At 38.1% G+C, this 14107-nt stretch overlaps 1 protein-coding gene across 1 annotated transcript in view; it reads left to right on the top strand.

The window, feature by feature from the left end:
* The first annotated feature begins 3330 nt into the window (after positions 1 to 3330).
* The window catches only part of wnt3 (wingless-type MMTV integration site family, member 3), a 36038-nt gene continuing 25261 nt past the window's right edge, over positions 3331 to 14107 (top strand). Inside the window, exon 1 of the mRNA XM_042508013.1 lies at positions 3331 to 3664. Coding sequence (XP_042363947.1) covers positions 3585 to 3664 — 80 coding nt within the window. The 5' untranslated portion in view covers positions 3331 to 3584. The remainder of the gene's footprint in view (positions 3665 to 14107) is intronic.

The raw sequence follows: 14107 nt of genomic DNA, 5'->3' as shown, positions 1-14107 counted from the left end.
CACTTATATTTAATGCTTTTTTAGACTTCTCAAGATTATTTTTAACTAGTTTTAAGACTGATTTCTGGATATATCAGCTTTTTCTCAGTCAAGCAATGCAGGTTGGTATAAAGTAAGTCATATATATCTGGCCCCGTGCAGAAGTAGGTTTTATGTAGGACTCCATTATTAACCCTTTAAAAACAGACATCTTGTGGAATATTGTTGTTTGCATGATCTTTTTAAAACTGATCTACAACACAAATCACAATAACTAGAACATTTATTCTTTTTGCAGCAGAAAGCTAAGGCTTCTGTTTTCAGTGCCACCATGAAGTCTACACAGGATGATGTTATCACGCTACATTATGTGTGGGGCAAAACTGCACAAAAGTGCACAGTTGTGCCAGAGGACTGAGTGACAGATCTATCAAAATGACTCTGCACAATGCTCATTAAGTGAGCATATCTCAAAAGCTAAATAATGTTGACACTTCAAAGAACTAACAGAGTTTTAAGATTTTTTTTTGTGTGTTTCTATATTTAGAAATCTTTAGAATGTTTATGTGTAAAATTATTAAAAATGTGTCAATTTTTTTGTATAACAGTTTCAATGCTTTTAGCTATTCTTATGGTTTATTGACTTCAACAACCTTTTAGTTTGGGCTGTTAAGATTTTAGGTATATGAAGCATTTGAAGATTCTCCTAGAGATGACATTATAATAAGAAAAATACCAATGCAGGCATTGGCAGACCATTTCTATTGCAAAGTCCAACTGCTAGAAGTGAGTTTGATTAATTTACATTTTGCCATAAGACAAGTGCAAGTATAAAGTAAAGACAGTATTAGGTCCAGTTGTAGGTTTAAAGATTTGAAGATCTGTGGACTTGAAAGCGTTCGAGCATGATTCATTTTGACCAAAATATATTAAAAGATGGATCAATGATATTAGATAGAATGGTTATAGCAATTAAGACCTCGCAATTTCAAAATTATGATTATTTAATGACTTTTAAGGCCAAATATTTATTTAAAAAATTAATTTAAGACATTTTAAGGACACGCAAACACCCTGTTGTCATCAAGTATTTTAACACTATGGTATTAGTACTTTTACTTAAGTACATAATTTGAATACCTCTTCCCATTAATATAAATAACCCTTACTGCAGTGTCAAGCAAAAGATAAACACCTATCAACTCAGTTTGCATTTGAGTATGTGATGTTATAGGACTGCAGTATTAGCAACAGACAGAATGACATTTTGAACAAATGGAATAAGAGAAAATGTGGCAATTAAGACCTCATTAATGCAAACTAAAGACATTTTAAGACTTTTTAAGGAATCAAAGAAGCCCATATTTTACAATAATGCGTTCAACAAGGTTTTCAAGTGAGGAAGGATGTCAAAATAAATGCTTTTTTGGTGCTCATTTAATCATGTCACAAGACAGAGAAATGTCCTGAAATTGAACCGCGATCTTCACACAGACTTCTACACTACAGTATCACCACTGACGGCTTTATTTGCTTAATTCATGAGGCAAAATCTAGCAACAAACTTTTCAGTAGATTCAAATAATCCTGAAGTAATGGAAACTTCAAAACCTTACTTTTCATAAAAAGTTTTATAACAACTGGACATTTACACAAAAGAGCTGGACTCATTTTGACAAAAACAAAATCAGATAAAATATTTGTGGCAATTAACACCTCACAAGGTCAAATTTAAAACTATTCAATGACTTATAGGGCCCTAAATTTAAGAAATTTAAGAAATTTTAAGACTTTTCAAGATCTACAGACTACCTGATTTTAAAATTGCATGTTCAAAAAAGCCTTCAGGACAAGCTCACGCGTCCAATATCCAAATAAATCATTTAATCATTTCATAAAACAGTGACCGTCAAAGAAGCCACAATCTTAACAGAGACTTCTATTAGAACGGCAATGAACAATCGATTAGTCATCGACTATATCAGCAACTAATTAATGGTTAATTTACCAGTTTGAGGAATTCTCAAGAAAAATAAGTTAAAAAAATCTGATTTCAGCTTCTTAATTGTGAATATTTTCTGGTTTGAATTCTGATTTTTGCCATTTTCTGCTATTTTATAAACCAAACAACTAATCAAGAAAGTACTGACAGATAAACAACTGAAATAATCATTAGCTGCAGCATTAACTTCTATAATAATAAGTAAACACAGGTGGCGACAATGTCTAAGGGACATGAGGCAAAAATCTAGCAGCAAACTGTTCAGTGGATTCAAATAATCCTGATGTTAAAGAAACTTCAGAGCCTCAATTTTCAGAAAAAGTTATGTTCTATGAAGTATCAATTTTATACTGGTGAACCCCTTCATTACTGGTTTCTGCAGCGGTCACGTCTCTGGTGGTCATTCTTTCCGCGGCTGATAATCCTCTGAGACAAAACTCCTAACTAGATTGTTATCAGGACGTGTGTTTGATCTCTGCCGGGTATCTTGTTTGCATTCGTCCTGATCAGTTTCCTTGTGTGTGTGAATCAAACGTTACTTCAGGCTAAGTCCATCACAAGTGTCCCACCCTCCTCCTTCACTCTCTATCTGTCTCCCTCTCCTCCTCCTCCTTCTCCTCCTCCTCCTCCTCCTCCTCCTCCCCTCCACCCCGTCCCACGGCTGCTTGCCCCACAGCCCCATCAGAATGACAATAGTATTGATGTAAAATGTGTCGCCTTTGGGCCGCTGAAGCATATAACCCCTGCATGCCTGGCCCAGCCACCACCGCAGTTTATGGCTTTATTGTGTCCCCTTTTATGTCCTCCCCTGTTGGGGTGGGCGGACAACAATTTAGAAAATTCACTGTATATGAGTGAGATTATGCGTGTGTTGTGCGCAGTATGCACGTACATCCGGATCAATTAGTCAGGGCGCAACCCCTTAAAAATCAATGTGTCAACATGTGCCGCGGCGACGCTGGCCTTCACCTACCTCCTTTTTTTTTTCAATGATCACACATGAAACAAGTTGACTCTACCTTTTTTTTCATGTGTCCCTCCCTCTCTCATTTCCCTCCCTCCCTCTTTTCACTCTTTCCTTTCTTTTCCACATTACCAGGGGGTGGCGTGTGATTGACAGATGGGAACGAATAATAATTTTTTTTTTTTTCGTAACCTAAGGCCATCTTCTGTGATTGGCTTGCCAGCTGACATCTCCAAACCTCATTCCCCCCGCCTCTCCACCCCCCCACTTTAATATTGGGCCTGTGGATGAGGCATCCTGAGGGAGAAAAAAGTCGAGAGAGAGAGAAAAAAGATATCTACCTTAGGGAAGAACCTCAGAGAGAGGGAGGGAAGGAGAGGACGGGTAGGAGCGTGTGTGCATGTGTGTAAGAGACACTTATTCTCTTAACTACTAGGAGACAGACACACTTTCCTGGCCCGACTCAAAGAAGGGGGGAAAACAGGAGGAAGATTTTTTTTTTTCTCAATATCATTTTAATCTTCCCCCCTCATTCAACAATCAAGCTGCCCTAAAGCTTCTCTTCCTGGAAACTCTTCTTCACTGCCTGCTGGAAGTTCTATGTATTGATCCATTCACCCTCTCACACAGGCTTACCTCATGGATTTGTATCTGATTGGATATTTGATGTGTGTGTGGTTGTCCAGCTCACGGGTGCTTGGAGGCTATCCCATCTGGTGGTGAGTACAAATCCACAGTTTCAGCATCAGACCCTATAGCCGCATAAAGAGAGAGAGAGAGAGAGTGTGAGTCCTTTTTTTTTTGGTCAAATGATCATTTTCTGAGAGGGCAGAATGTGCACTTTCAGTTGACTGCGTGGAAAAATGTTCTCCGGCCCAGTCCAAAGAATCTTAACCTCAAATACTAGTGTAACGGAAAAGGCTCGCCGTTCTTTTCCCCTCCACACTCAGGTCCATTTATCATATTGGAGTATGTTGTGATGCAAAGACGGTGAATTTGTAGTTTGGGGACCACTGAATGATTGAAAACATGATTCTTTTTTTTATTTTAAGGAAAAATACATAAGCAAGTGGTTGCCATGTTGATATGTACTGTCAGCAGCACTGTGAGGACTTGCGAGGCATTTTCATACAAGTCAGTAAGATCACTCATTATTACATAAATTATGAATATCGCTCAGTGACACTGTCGAAAAAAGGCTCCTGTTTCTCAACCATGGTTAATTTCTTTCTTGAAATGCAACCATATAATTTAAGGAGTGCCTCAGGGAGCGCAACAATCATGACTTATAGGAATATTTTGTTATTGTGCGTCACTGTTCTACATTAAGGCCCCCAAACATGCCGTGAATTGAATTTGAATTGTTTCTTTTTTGGGTAGCTGTATGACATGCGTTAAACACAGAATTTTTCATATACACAAACTTGTGCACAATTCAATGATATTACAAATTTGCAGTCTGGTTTAGGGCATCAGCTGTAATTAATCCCTTTTTTAAGGGTAAAAAAAACAGTTAAGCATATCATTTTGCTTTTCAATTGTACCACAATTCACCCCCTCCACTACGGATTTGTCAGGAGACAATATGTTTAGGTGCCGCAGGGTTTTACTCTTTGTTAAATTATCCCAGATCGCTGTTGGCACCAGTAACTGAAATTTAGAGGTTTATCTCATTACAAATTCAGCTACATGCAGCTGACCTCATAGCTCCTGGTCCTCTTTTGTAACATAAAGCTTCTATTTTGGAGATATTTGCGTAGGCGTATGACAAAGCTCTTTTGGCTTGCGACACAATACTTGTCAGAGCTACTGCACTTTTTAGTAGCCCAACTAGCATGTGGTCCCACCGTGGTGCTGTCCAAACCGCGAGCATCTTCTGGTTTCGTTTACAGAGCAGGCAGCTGCCAAGCACACAGGCCACAGGGCTCAAGTGTTAATGGCAAAGAGGACTTTACACCCACTCCTGGCTTCAGCGAGAACCATCAGACAACAGCGACAAAGAGCTCGGGATTCTCTCTGTGTGAATTACCTGCAGCTGTTCTGTTCAAGGAGCTTACATGACACCGGTATAATGTTCGAAACCTCAAACAATGCACGCCACCTTTGATTTGGGTAACAAATTTTGAAGTGTAGGGCTAGGGAAAGGGTTACTGGGAGATGAAAAGCAGAAGCCGTAGCTCCAGGTTACTGGGCAGGTGCTGAGGAATGGGTGTCAAACGGCGCTGTCAGTAGCATCACCCCGCGGTGTCGAACATGTCCAAAAGGAGACAAAATGAGGAGGTGCGTCAAACAAGAGGGTGCCGAGTTTCAGCGAAGGGCCCATGCAGCCTCTCGCTCCTCTCAGCTTCTGTCTCAGGGGCGATGACTTGGCCATAAATCCTCCAGCCAAGGTGGGACGGGGTGGAGGGAAGAGCACTTTTGACTGCTTTATGCCTGGCAGCCTCGCTTTTACAAGATAGGGTGTTGAAAACAAAGCAGAGCATAAATAACTCCAGTGATATGCACATATGCGTGGACGAAGATGAGGTGTAGCAGAAAGACATAGCAAACTAATGAGGTGGGTTTGGAAAAGGCGAGACAGAGCGGTAAATTGCCTTCTTGTAATGCAAGAATGTTACAGCAGCTTTGCACAAAATCAAAGTTTTTTAGAGGATTCATGACAACTTTAAGCTACGTTATGACCCCTAATCTACAGGTGTATGTCCAATTATCTGATGCCATCCTCTCAGAAATTAAAAAAATACCTATTCTCTGGTATTACTCCTGTGTTTTCACCTTTTCACCTTTAATCATCAAGGAATATCAATATCTAAGAACTTGAAGCTTATGACATAATACTCTTCTTCTTATCAGATGCCAAGGTTACTATTAACAGTTGTGGCGAGTATTGTATGTGAGGCTTAACTCATCAACTATTTTCAGAGCAGCTTAAGCCACTCTGTCAGCCAGCTGTGTGTTTGTGTTCCTTGCGTAAACAGCGGTGGTTTGTAAAGTGAATGATGACAGTCACTTTCAGCGGGGAATTACCTCAGCTGAATTTACTCCGGTACCAGCCATTGAAGCATCAGCGGTGATTATCGGTTTAAGTCTGTCATATTCACACCGCAGAGCTGTGAGAGGTTTAAATCCAATAACTGTTATTCTCTTAATCCCTTGTTATCATTGAGATGTTAAATTTGCACGAGAAAGCACAGACAGTGTTCTCTTTATGCAATTTTTTGTTTGCCTTTTCAAGTAGGGCAATCTCATATGGATTCCACTTTCCCTGCAAAATTTTAAAATGCTCAGTTTTACTTAAAAATTTGCATTGATGTGGTTATGAAATCAAGCAGAGGATGAAAAGGAGGAACAGAGGACGGATAAAGAAATGGTGTTATTTGCAGCAAACATTTGTTTTGAAAATGTTTTATGATAATAGTCAGCATACACTGTGACAGTGCTAAAATCAGCAACAGCAGATTTAATTAGTAATCAATGCAATCCTGATTAACAAATCTTTCTTTGAATTTATGCCCCTGACAGGGCTTTATTTCATGTCCACTCAGATGACACAAAATTGACGGTCGGGTTGGCATTAATGATTATTTTACTCGATTGATCCTTTAGTTGTTTTGTCCAGAAAATGACGATCAAAGTCAAAGATGACACCCTCAAATATTTTGTTTTGCCCAAAACCCACAGAAAATCATTCTACTGTCACAGAGGAGTAAAGAAACCAGAAAATATTCACGTTAAAGAGGCTAAACTCAGAGAACTCTGACTTTTAGTCTCTTAATAAATTACTTAGAGCCATTAAATGATTACCTGTTTGCTCAATAAAATGTCAGAAAATAGTGAATAATGTCCATTAGTATTTCCATATGCACAAGATGACGTCCTCAAATGTCTTGTTCTTCCCAAAATCCAAATATATTCAGTTTACTGTCATCGAGCATCAAAGAAATCAAAAAAATATTCACATTTGTGAAGGTGGAATCAGAGAAATCTGACTTCATATTACTCAAAGCGATTAATCAGTTATCAAATTAGTTGGCAATTAAATTATTAATAGTTGACAACTGATTGTTTAATGATTGCAGCTGTAGTAGTTACATTAAATAGATCTTACATTGCATTCAGAATGGTCTTAAAAGGTCTTTAATATCTTATCTTATCTAAACCCTGTCATGTGATAAGTAACATTATTTAAGATCAGTGTATATAAGTCGCAAGACATTTATTCAAAAATTTAAGTGTTTTGCGGTGGCAATACCTTTGCTTAGGCTCATTTCAAATTAAGGGGGCTGGAATCAGAGAAATGTGACCTTTATTTCTTAAAAACTTAATGAAACTGATTAATGCATTATCAAACAAGTTAGCGATTAATTTAATAGTTGGCACATAATCGATTAATTGTTGCAATGTGACTGGGAAACTGCTGCTACTACCACTGCTACAAATGCAAACATAGGTTCAAAGTCACCAAAATAAAAAACGAGAAAAGGCATTTATTGTGCCGAATAGCAATTTAAATGGTATTACACTCATATCTATAATTAGGCTTTATGCATTTTTAAAGCTTTTACTGATTCAATTTAAACATCCTTTAATTAAAATCTGCAGCATGATTAAGCTTAAATGCTGCTTCCTGGCTAAAATTGTGTTTGCTTATGTTTGAAGGACTACTTGTGGGAGTAGCCTCAATAATGTCACACCTCTCTAAAGATCTCACGCAAAGCTATCTACCAAAGTGCCTGGTCCACACACAGACTTTTCCAGTTCAACCTGAGCGGCTTAAATGGGGCTCTAGAGTCCATCTCTGGGTCTCAGGAATGTCATTATCTGACTGTGACACCCCCCACCTCCAATCTTCAATCCAATCTTCAACCCCAAAAACCCCTACCATTGGCAAAGGGATCACTTAAATGATTCTTGCTGCGGGAAAATCCTCCCGTCTGCCGCCTTGTGTGAAAAGATCAAGGATGTTCGGGTATTATTCTCAGCAGTGTGGTGGAAGGTAGAGAAAAGAGCAGGAAAGTCCAGAAGAATGTCATTCATAAGAAACTTTGGGGAGCGATTATGAATGGCTGAGGGCCGCCATAGTGCCAGGGTCAAAGGCAATTTTGGGCTAAAGCCAAAGAGAAATGTCTCCACATAGAGTGACATCTACAGGGATGTAGAGGGAGTAGATGCCTAAAAACAAAATATATGACTGCAACATGTTTTGAATGTGCCAAAGCAGGTGTATTGGCACTGAAAAAAACTTTTAAACGTCTTGTGCAGGTTTGCAAATTGCAAGCACTTTTCTTGAAATTATTGATCAATTAATATTTATTAGAAAATAAAATAAAAATCTGTGCTTATTTCAAACAATACCAAATTATATTTGATAATTGATTCATCAGTTTAAGTATTTTTTTTAAAGAAAAAAGTCATCACAAAATAATGCACATCTGTTTCCAAACAGGTGCGTAGAAAAGGGACAAGTAGAATACAACTTGAAGAAAAACTCCTGTACACTGTCTAACATGCAAAAAGAAGAACTTTTTATTGCTCCGTTTCAGTAACAAGAAGGTCTAGTTACCAAAACGTCAAACTAAAATAATTATGTTCGCAAGTTAGACAGTATGTAGTATTCCTGCAAAAAAAAAGTCTAAATTCTGCGATTATAGCTTCTCCTCTGTAACAGTCACTGAATATCTTTGCATTGTGGCCATTGTGGAAAACATTGGTCTACATTTTTTTAACCATTTTCCGAAATTTTATAAAATAAACTACTAATCGATAAATCAAGAACATAATCGACAGAAAATCGTAAATGAAAATAGTCATTAGTTGTACCCCTAGTCCATACTGGCAAAAAAAGGTATGAAAGATGTGAGGGGAAACGGCGGCAGGCATTTACAGTGGATTTTTACGGCGGCTTTATGTTTTTCAATCCCTTCATACCAAAGTTCCTGAGTGAAGTATTTCCTTGCTAAATGTGCAGTGAACTTCAAGATATTCATAAAAACTACAGCGATCTCATGACAGACACTTTTCATATGGAACAGCTCTAGACTACATTCTTTTAATTTCCAGAGACACTTTGGGTTCAATTTTTTTTTTTCATTCTTGTTCTCAAACTTGTGCCAAACTGCACAATACATATTCAGAGTTTCCACATCCTCTGACACCACCCAAATAAACTCTGTTTCCAAGATAACTCAAATGGTTGCTTGTGCTTCAGCTCATATCTTTACCTGCTGCCATTTTCTCAAGTGCCTGATTGGTACTGCACCTGAGCAACACCCAAAAGAGATGAGAGGGATGCGAAATAGCCCACTCCATACAAACTCCAACATCAACTCTGGAAAAAGAACACTGACCAATCAGGGCAAGTAAATGGCTTGATTCGCTGGCTTGACGTGGCATTTTATTAACCTGGGAAATGGGCCAATCTTTAATTGTTGAAACCTGGCAACAATTTAAACAAATCAAATTCATTATTTTGAACGTGCTTCAACCAAGCACTAAATGCGCTGTTCTTGATCCAGATCTCATTCAATTTGCACTTAACAATATTAGAGGGAAGTACCAACTTTTTACCTCTACAAGAACTTTTTGTTTTGATAGGAGGTATTATTGGTATTATTAGGTATTATCGCAACAAACCACCTGGATGTTTTCCATCAAAATGTTCCCCGGTTGCACAGTTTACATTAGTGGTTTTTAGTTTCATGCTCATTTTGTAGCTTTTTTACAGCTTGATCAATTCAAATTTTTCCCAAAAACACATTTAAAATAGAGACGGAAGTCAATGCATCATAACAAGCAGAAAGATAACTTCATAATCCAATCAATTCTGAAAATATTTTAAGGGCTCAAATTCCATTAATTGTATTTAACCCTTTAAAACCTGAGCAAATTGGCTTGATTTTGTTTAAAAACATGGAAATAAGGCAACAAGCAACTTGGGAGGCAAAAATGTCTCATGTTTTTTTTTTTTGTTTTAAATCAAACCAATCTGCTCAAGGTTCAAAGGTTTAAATACTTGCTGAATGTGTCTGAGAGCAGAAAAGTGATGCAAATCAAGGTGTCAAAGGGTTAAGACTTTTTAAAGGTCCAACAGAAACCCTGAAGGACCAAATCTACAAGGTCTTTCTACCTGTACTGTCAGTGAGAGTCACCGTCATGCAACAGAACCAACACGTTACTTCACAAACAAACTCACGAGACTGTCATCACTGAACAAGCATGTGGGATGACATTATCCAGTCAAACCCCAGCTAAATGAGAGGTTCAAAGGAGAGTGGCGTTTCAAAGCAGCGAAGGCGAGTTCTAATCTTCACACACTATCAAAGGGCATGCAATGTGCTCCTGTAGGAAATGACAAAGTCCCCCAGTGCACAGCTATTAGCCGCACTAAAACACAGGCTAGGACAGTTCCTCAAAGGGAAAACAGCAACGGCCAGAGGCAAAGAGATCATTACGGGACACGTGTGGAGGAGCACACGCACACACACAATATTTTAAGTCTTCATTACCTGGCTGATCTCACCTGTATGGCTTGTTACTGAGGGTTAATTATTGGCAGAAAGCAATTTCTCTGACACATGGGGTCAGTGACAGAGATGTGTTGCTCACACCTGTACAGCCTGTTTTCAGTCAGAGCCCTCAGGTCACTGACCAGGTCAACCTGTCAACTGAAGGCTGCTGAGTGGTGAGGAAGAGACGACTATCACTCAGTGTCTACAAGTTACAAGGAATTTAGTTCACATATTATCAAATAAAGCTTGAAATAGTTTCAAACAGAGGGCTCCATGTCTTTGCAATCACAAAACTTCACTTCTAAACATGAATAATAAAGACACGGTGAAATAAATGTACACACATTTCCCCTCATTCTGGTAAGTTTTTCAATACTAGTACAGATTTGAACCACATTCAGGCACTGTTTGGACGGAGACAGATGGTATTTTGTGGTGGCTCGTCATTGCATCACGACAGCAAAGAGGCTAAAATTAACACGTTCCCCCAGATGTCGTATTGCTATCACTGCCAGTCAAAGCTGGGCCAGATAAATACCCGTGACTAGAGCAGTCGTTTGTCCAGGGAGTGAACCTTTCCCATTAAATACAAAAGCCAGATGTTATCAGGTGTTAGTGGATTTTTTTGTCCAGTGGGAAAGGGGTTCAGCTCAGGTTATATGTTCATAACATTTTCAAACAAAACTACAAAATTCATCCCACTTCAGCAAACTTGGATAATGCTCTACCTCAGACAATCCAGATACATCCTGGACAAATATGACCAATTTCGACTAAAGCTGCATAATGAAAATGTCATCTTATCTGCCTGACACATCAGCAGAAATGTTTATTTGGGGCCAATATTGATATGAAATTTTAAAGCCGACCAATATTAGTTTTTCAGGGACGATACCAATACCGATTATTAGTAGTTAATGAGACTGATAACAGATATTTGGAAATGATATGCATTTACAACAAAAATAAAAATCTTTGTCAAAAATTAAAATTTGGAATGTAACAAACTCCAACATAAAACTTTGTTTAAATGCCATGAGCAAATGTTTAATTAAAACTTTTAACATCAAATACAGCAAGTTGCCAGCAACATTTTTATAAAGTCAAGTGAAAATAAATAATAAAATTAAAATGAATAAATAAAAATAGCTCCCTGAGGTTTTACAAGGTAACAGTTCGTCCAATGCGCACAATTTCTTTGCACTTTTTAATTAATTTTATCAGTGATCATTAAAACAATGCGGATAAAAATCAGCAAAATGACAAATGTCAGCCCCAATAATTGGCCAGGCTGATAATTTGTTGACCCCTATTGTGCATCGATGGGAATAATCAGATCAGAGAGATCAGAGAATACATAAACAAGATTGGGTATCTGTTTGATACCAGGTTTTGCAAATTTCTGTACATTTCACCCTGCACAAAAAAATGTATTGATGTACAACAGCCAGCCTTCCTGACAGATACAGAAGGTAAAAGGAAGAGGCAAAAACATGCATGACAGTTGGATTCATTACAACCAGACAGTGAAATATCTGCAGACTGGCAAGGTCCTTTAACTGGGTTCATCCTCCACAATGTAGAATCACACCACAGCGTTTTCAGAGCTTTTTCCAAATTACCTCAGCATGCAAAAGTCAACAGCAATAATTGTTTTTAAACCCACAATGCGGTGCCACAAAGAAATTCCACGCATACAATGGAAGATTCTAGACAATCCACTACGAGTTATGATTTGCATAGGATGCATTACTGCTGACAATTCAAGCAGCGGTGCCAACAACAAGCTGCCCCTAATGAGCAGTGGCAGGGAACAATGCACTGTTTGAGTTGTGGGTTCATTCACAGTCTCTCGAGACACTCATTCAAGCAAGCTCTGTCCTCTCAAGACAACAGATCAGACTCTGTTGTGTCCACCTACAGACAGACAAGGACACCGAGTTTCCAGTCTGACGTGCAGTGCCTCGTACTCTCTAGTGTGTGCAGAGCTACTGTCGCTCTGATTTGCTTTCTGACAGGCAGGTTCACAAGTTTACACCCTGTTCAGTTTCCCTCTTCACGTCTCCATACTTGTGACTGCAGGGGCTCCTTGTCCCAACTCTGCACTCTCTGCAAGAGTCTGCAGAGAGGGGAACGGAGGGGAGGTAGAAAAAAGAACAGGTTGGAACATTTTTCAGGGGTCCTGTCGTTCTTTATCTGATCAGCCAGGAGCTCTTGGACTACAAATCAAAAGTGTGCCAAAGAAAAAGAGAAGACAACAAAACAGACAGGAGCTTTGCATTCCAGCCTCCACCAGGAAAAGTCCCATCCTCGGGCAAAGCCGGCAACTTTCCTTGGCCCACTTACTCTCTTTCGAGTGTCTTTATCTCTCTGCGGACTCAGTTGTGGGATTCAGAAATGAAATTCTGATGGCAGTGTTTTCAATGCATGTCTCCGACTGCTCTGCCAGGGCCTCATTTAGCAACACGATGTCCTCGGGGCAAATCTGACAAGTTGAGCTGCGGCGTCAACATATAGAGGTAAATTAGAGGTAGATTGGAGTTTAATGCAAACAATATTCTCGCAGTCTGTTGCTGCAAAGGCCTTTTCACGAGCATGTCTCTCACAGAGGAAGTGACAGCACACACTCAGGACTCAGCGCTTCAGGCACCAAACCGAAATAAGCCTAACATTATTAATTTCTCTTTAATGAAATAAGTTAACTTGTTCAGACACAGCTGAAAATGACTGAAACCCACTGTCAATAATGGAAAATATATTTCAATATAAAAATACATTTCAATATATGTGAAGCCAATATCAAATCTGTTACTACAGATTGAATCCCTCAGTGCTTTGAAATCAGGGCAAATTAGTTTGATTTCTTTTAAAAACATTGGGAGACGGCAATGAGCAACTAAAGAAAAAATTATACAAAAATTTGCAAGAATTTAGTAAAAATTATCTGAAAATTAACAAAACAAACAAAAAGTCAAAAATAAAAACAAAATGTTAAGTAAAAAATATAAAAAATAGAGAAATTACCTAAGAATTATAATAATTCTATGAAATAATTTTACAAATATAGGTATGCTTATAATCATAGCTGTCTGGATGTATTTTCCTGTCTTTTAAAAAATGTAAATTGTAAAATTACAAAAACTGACCTGAAAATTAGCAATTAAAAAAAGAAAAACAAAAAAGGAAATGACCTGGAAAGGAAAAATGATGATAATTCCGTAAAAATAATTTTTAAATTTATAATTATGATAACTCTTAATGTAGGTTTTTGGACATTTTCCCAATTTAAAAGAAATAATAATTTTCTAAATCTAGTAATGTCTTTAAATTTGCAGGACATTTCTTGCCAAGTTGTTCATTTTTCTTTTTTTTTTTTTTTTAAGAAATAAGACCAATTTACTTATGATAAAAAGGTTTAAATACTTCTAGAAGACATCTGAATGCAGCAAAAGAAAAGTGGCAATCCAGGTTTTAAAGGGTGAATGCTCTTTGCTACAAAAATAAAAGAGAGGAGATAAAATACTTGATGACTTACTCATTACCGCATTAAAGCTGAGCCCTAATTCTGCACAAACAAGGTGTAGCTGAATACATCATCAGCTCCAAGCCTCCTCTTGACCTAAAAGCAATAGTCTGGAGATTGTTCCAACTTCT

This window comes from Plectropomus leopardus, chromosome 19, assembly GCF_008729295.1.
Source record: "Plectropomus leopardus isolate mb chromosome 19, YSFRI_Pleo_2.0, whole genome shotgun sequence".
In the NCBI taxonomy this organism is placed as follows: domain Eukaryota; kingdom Metazoa; phylum Chordata; class Actinopteri; order Perciformes; family Serranidae; genus Plectropomus; species Plectropomus leopardus.
This window is presented reverse-complemented; position numbering and strand designations above follow the sequence as displayed.